The sequence below is a fragment of the Nannospalax galili genome, unplaced genomic scaffold (assembly GCF_000622305.1).
Source record: "Nannospalax galili isolate Female #2095 unplaced genomic scaffold, S.galili_v1.0 scaffold467, whole genome shotgun sequence".
In the NCBI taxonomy this organism is placed as follows: Eukaryota; Metazoa; Chordata; class Mammalia; order Rodentia; family Spalacidae; genus Nannospalax; species Nannospalax galili.
Genome location: NW_008357490.1, coordinates 429,845 through 436,057, shown reverse-complemented (window position 1 = coordinate 436,057; position 6,213 = coordinate 429,845). Strand labels below are relative to the sequence as shown.

Here is a 6,213-nt window from a genome sequence, read left to right as displayed (position 1 = left end):
AAATATGAATAGAAATATACAATTTAATAAAATATCAAGATGGTCAAATACTAATTCATCAGTTACATTTTAAAACTTCATTTAATAATCTGTACACAAGTGCACATTAGAGAAAAGTCTTCAAACTATGAATATAAAGCAAGTCCTCAAATCTGATGGACATGTATGTCAACAGTGAGGTCTACAGGGTAATCAATGAGATCATTTCCCACACAGTATAGGTCAGTTGTCCAGTCTTTTAAACACGTCTGTATTATTCCCACTCAGTGACATGGAGAACTCAGATTTAGGAGAAATGGAAGAGCAATGGCTAGCCTCACTAGGACATTCCATTGGGAGAGAAATCTTAAAGAAATAGAATGGGCTTTTAGGTTGTTTTTGATAACCACTGCTTTCTGAGATGCAGTAAGAACATTCAGGAAATACATGAAGCTGCCAAGCCACTTCTAGGACACAGCAAGTGAGTGCAGAGCTCACGTGTCACACAGGGATTCAGCAAAGGTGAAGCTCACAGAACTCCAGGCACAAGCCACCCAGAAAGCTGAAATGTCTGCCAGATCAGATTGCTCTCCAGCAGCAAACCCACTGGCCGCATGCGAATACTTAGGAAAGCCTCTATAACCTGTCTGGGCAGAAGCAAAGAGGGAGAAGTTACTCTTGGAAGGGGGTCAAAGGGTGTTGAAGGAAACAGCCAATAGGGGCTAGTTAAAACTGGGGGATCAAGTTAAAACTGGAAAGTTTTGCAGACATGTGGTATGTGGCCAGAAAGAAGTCATGTTAGACAAGTAAGGCCACTCTTGACGGTGGCACTGCTCACTGCCAATCCCTCTTCCCAGTAGGCAAGAGAGTTCTAGTTTGGCCTTGGAACTGCATTAGTTCTGGAGCCTGGCTTTGCATAGTCCTCTCTTGGACTCTCCTTGACTCTGAATGATATGAGTCCCCAAAAAGCTTCAAGGATACCTATAAATATTAATTTCTAATTTTAATTCTACTGAAAGAGGTTTCAGTGTACTTTCAAAGCTATTTACGGTTCTTCAGTTAAAGGGATCCCTCCATCTGATATGCAGTGATTTATAACCTAACTGGGTCTTCTATGAGGAGTCTAAGAATCCAAGATAATTCTGAGTTATTTTAGTTATGGGAGGTAGGGAGAGGGGGACCACTAATTCAGTGCAGGAAAAACTTTCCATTAGTCAGACCCAGGAGCATCCTGTATCCCAGATGTCCCCAGTCCATTTAACCCTGTTGCTATGTGGTGTCCCTCAACATCTGGGTGTGTCCTCACCAATTCACAAATTTTCCATGAGTAACTTCAGCAAGAGTTAAATACAGGGGATTTTAGCAAGCACCACAGTGGAAGCAATTCTAGCTATGATGGAGCAGCCAAACAAAGAGGCAACTTATGAAATAGTTTTAAAAGCACTGCAATTTCCACTGATGTGCAAGTGGCTTACTCACCAAACTGGCTCTGCCAGAGCCACAGTGGGTGGCCCATCATTCATTCTGATACATGAGAAAGACAAACCTAGCTTGGTTTAGATGGACGTGGCCTCCCCCATACCTGGTCTTGCTTGTTCAGACAGGAAGAGCTGTCCTGAAAATTCACTATTTTCAACTTGGGGCAGTTCATATATTTAGTATCATCTCTTAGCACAATGCTGTAAATGGAAGCTTTGTCCTCCTACCCAGATCTTAAGCCTATTCCTCCAGGGACAGCAAACCGCCTTAACTTCCTTTCTCTAATGTAAGCTGCATGCTTCTACTCCCATGGTGCCTGATGGGGGAAGAGCTATTAGTACAGCCGAGACATTGACATCTCCAGGCCAATGCCACACTTTTAGGACAGAAACACTGAAAGGGGGAGCCATTGTCTTTCAATTCTTGTATTAGGAGACTTTAACGTGTTCTTCAAGAGGAAGTTCACATTCATTTGTCTAAGAAGGCATCTGCTCTCACTGGCTTTCAATATTGCATCTCTCTAGTCTCTAAACTGGGATGGACAAAAACCACGACCCTTGATTATCGAAGTAACCAAGGAGATGTAAAATATTCTTTAACCATGGACCCTGAGCCTTTTCTTTTCTTTCCTTTTTAGCAGCAGATAAATTCTGGTTTTGTGATTGCTTTATGGCATGGGCCCTGCTGACTCTCAGCAGGGCTGAGGGAAGAAGGCACTCTGCACAGTTTCTAGTCTATTCCCTAACCAAAGGCAACAGTGAGTTCTCTTAACTACAAACAACTGAACTCCAGAAGCAAGTGATTGTCGCTAAATCAAACAGTGAGTAAATCACAAGAAAAGACAAAAACAAACAAATTCCACAGTATTACAGAGAAACACTCCAAAAAATATTAACAGTTGAGCCGGGTATGGTGGCGCACACCTTTAGTCCCAGCACTCGGGAGGCAGCTGGGGCTACAGAGAGACCCTGTCTCCAGAAGACCAAAAAAAAAAGTTAACAATTTTGCTTTTAAAGCCACCATTACTTGGGGTTGCTGTTCCAAAGGCAAAAGAAACAGCAATGTTGTTTGGTTTTGATATATGGAAGGAAACACGATTATAATGTGTCTGACCAGGCAACGCAAACAACATCCAGCTCTGTAATCCTCATGTTCTAAGTAACATAACAAGGAGCGACTTACAGTAATCTTCTAAGAAGCAGCTTCCCCTGAGCCTTCAAGGCTCTCATTAATCTTCTCTAGCAAGTTTTAGGTCACTGACATGCCATTTGACATTACAGCACACAGCAGTGTTCAATGCAGTTTTCGCAGATTGTTAATAAAGCACTCTTTGGTGAAACACAAGCAGCTTGGGTACTTCACAGAGTGAATGTTAATCACAACAACATATTACAAAGAGTAAAGTGAAGATGATTAAACCAAACCATATCTGAGGACAGAAAATACCACGGGGGTGATCTTCCAACTTTATAAATTGTAACATGGGGGGTCACAGGCTGAACAGGAAATAAATACATAACAGACCTCCATCAGATCCTTGACTCTTCTGAAGGCCAGCAGCGAATACGATTGCTACCATGAGGACGCGAACGTACCACACGCCAGGCAGCTCTCTGGATGGCAGAGGGCCTGGTATTTACACCTGAGACTAAATTTACAACAGCAACCTTGTTGTCCAATTTGAGACGATTCTACAAAAAGGAGAGTCAGGCCCCTCAATTGGTTCAATGGCACCCCGGACTCAGTGGCTGAGACTCCAGTGACATTTTCTTCATTGAATAAACTTCTTAGGTGGAAAGTCAACTAAGGCCTTTGCAATGTTTGTTTTGTTCTCAAACCGACTGTGCTAAGTCCTGTTGGAGTTTTCTGTTCCTAGTCTTCCTTCAGTTCTGGTCACGGTTTTTTTACTTAACGCAAGACTGTCTTAGTCCTTGAAATGGATGGACTGAGGAGAAAAAAAAAACATTTTTACCATGAAGGTTTTAATGTGTCCCAGAGGTAGTTATCAAAGACAAGGAAGGCAACATTATATATAATTTTTAATGACAAATACTTTGGAAGAGACAGTACAATATCAACCATAAAGACAAACATGAGAAAAAGGCAGAGCACAGAAAGGTTCAGTTCTGAAAAATTTTGTTTAAAACAAAAGGCAATAGAAACAAACAAAATAAACAAAGACAGGCGGGCGCGGGCAGCAGAGGAAGAAAGTACCAGAACGCCAGCACAGGCATTTGCCGCAAAGCAGTCCTTTTCCTTCTTTCCCTCTGAGGAACCAGGCTGCACGAAGTGTGGAAAGAACGAAAAGATAGAGAAGGGTTACTGGACAGTTTCAAAAGCCAGAACTTGGTCACAGTAAGCTCCGGCCCCTCAAGCAGTTTCTAGTTTCGTCCAGCCACCTCCTTGGAGCACTTGGCCCGTCTGGGAGGAGACTCAACTCAGGGCTAGGCAAGGGCCCAGCTCTGCTCATCAGAAATCCACCAGGGCTCTCACTCCTTCTGCTTTCCCCCAATGTGCTGTTACACTGTAGACTCATCAGCAACTTTCAGAGAAAAATCGGGGGGGGGGGGGGGAGAGGGGGAGAGGGGGGGGGAGAGGGAGCGAGGGAGAGAGAGAGAGAGAGAGAGAGAGAGAGAGAGAGAGAGAGAGAGAGAGTTCCAATCTCACCCGGATGACTGGATGACAGAGAAGACTTGTCTGAACTGGGTGTAGCTTTTACAGACATGAGCAGAGTACTGAATACAAAGATGGGCGGCAGGGGTAATCAAATGAAAAAAACATCTGGAATTTCAAAGGTCCATTAATCATTAATTCTTGTAAAGAGCAGAGGGATCCAGCACTTAAAAAGAATAGAGAGACAGCATTCTGGGACTCCAGCACTGACGTACTTCTAGAGATAATGGCAGAACGAGACATGAAAACCTAGAAGCAGTGGACCAAGAGCAGTAACAGCAAGATGGCCACCAACTTCGTAAACAGGACTTTAAAAGTCCAAGGATATGTAGCGACTCCCAGGAGAGGGGCTCAGGAAAACACTCATGGTTTGGGTGGCTAACAGAAGACTCTGAGTATCACCTCCCCCTCCCACAACAGAAATGACAAGGTACAAACTACCCCAAGCCACAGGTGGTTTGGTGGCAGGAATACAGTGATAGTCCCCAAAGAAGCAACTTTGAATATAAAAGTCCCTTAGACATGACAGATATTAAGAAAATGGGATAAAATAATTGAAAAAGAAAAGACTGCCCAAAAGAAACTGTAGAAGCTTCCAGAAGCATGCGGCAGTGGTTGAGCTATGTAAAGACATGAACTGAGACAAATGGTTATAAATGAGGTTATCTGGAGGTCCTCCACTGGAGGTGTGAGGGTGTTTGCAAGACTCATTCTGAGAGAGTGCTTCAGAGTTAGTGTGGACACTGAAAAAAGGTCAATTCGATTTAGTTAACTATGAGTTAAAATGGGTTTGTGGCCCTGACAGTGAGAGAGAGGTGCAGAAACCCATGAACTTCCCTTACAAACCTGACGAAGAAATGAGGAGACACACGGGGTGTCACCAGGGCTACACCTCCCCATCACACCCAGGGTCCAACTACGGTGTCACAGGACTCCAGTTTAGAGGTGCTTCTGCCAAACAGGTGCATGACAGGAGATCACCTGACGCAAGAAGTGCTGTGGTCTTTCTCCCCAGTGACAAACACTCGGCACACACTCCCATCTTCTCAGCCCAAGTAGCTGTCCTTTTATGAGCTTTTAGGGGGACAGAAAGTCTGTGAGGTTGCAGCATCTCTCAATAAACTGTCAAAAATCAAAGGAGCCAATTCAGTGCAAAGTGAGGTTGGGAGGAAAAAAAATGTCCATCCTGGAAACCTCAAAGAACAGGTGACGATGTGGGAATGAATGGTCAAGTTCCCATGCACCAGTGCTGGGGAGACGTGATAACTGGACCTGCAACAGAGACGCCTACCCCGCAGAAGAGCCTAGAAGCTCGTGAGATGATGTATATGGATGGGCACTGAACTCTAGGACAGCTTTTGTTTTGTTTTGGTTCTGGTTTTTTTGTTTGTTTGTTTGTTTTGTTTTCGTACAGAAAAAGAAAAAAGATTTCAACTAAGTATTTTAGAATCACCCAACAATCTCAGCTCATACTACTTTCCTTGAATCAGATTACATACCAGCATTAATACCTTCATCATCCAGCCAAAAAAGGAATATTTGGACTGGGTGCGGTGGCTCATACCCTTAATCCCAGCACCTGGAAGGCAGAGGCAGGCAAATCTCTATGAGTTCAAGGCCAACCTGGTCTACGCAGTGGGTTCCAGGCCAGCTGGGATCAAAGGGAGATCATGTCTCAAAAATCCAAAACAAAACAAAACCCCCAAAGAAATCCCCCAAAACTTGGGGCTAAAGACCCAAACTCCAGTTCCAGGTGACCTGATACCCTCTCCTGGCTGCCATGGGCACTGCACACATAGGTGTATTTACATGTATGCATGCAAAACACTCCTTATTTCTAGAAGCAAGTGGTAGAATGCTGTATATTCTGCTCTGTCTTTATAAACTGTAGGTAGATAATAGTTAAGGTAACATGAATGCAGGCCAAAGTTCCCCTCCCACAAGGCCTATCTTTCTGGCTTTTAGTACCACTTCAAATTCCTGAAAGGTACTCTGGGGCCAGTTCAATCAGCCCTGATTATGCAGTCTGAAATCTACTTTAGACAGCCCTCAAAGCATCCAGTCCAGGCCCACCGGGCAGGA

The 6,213-nt window shown here is 43.9% G+C and overlaps 1 protein-coding gene across 1 annotated transcript in view; it reads right to left on the bottom strand.

Annotated features, from left to right (window-relative positions):
* Window positions 1-62: 62 nt before the first annotated feature.
* Window positions 63-6,213, bottom strand: part of Cdc14b (cell division cycle 14B) — a gene marked incomplete in the record, with an annotated part of 126,801 nt that continues 120,650 nt past the window's right edge. Inside the window, 2 exon segments of the mRNA XM_017794870.2 lie at window positions 63-3,403; window positions 3,673-3,738. Of these exon segments, the coding sequence (XP_017650359.1) occupies window positions 3,367-3,403; window positions 3,673-3,738 (103 nt within the window).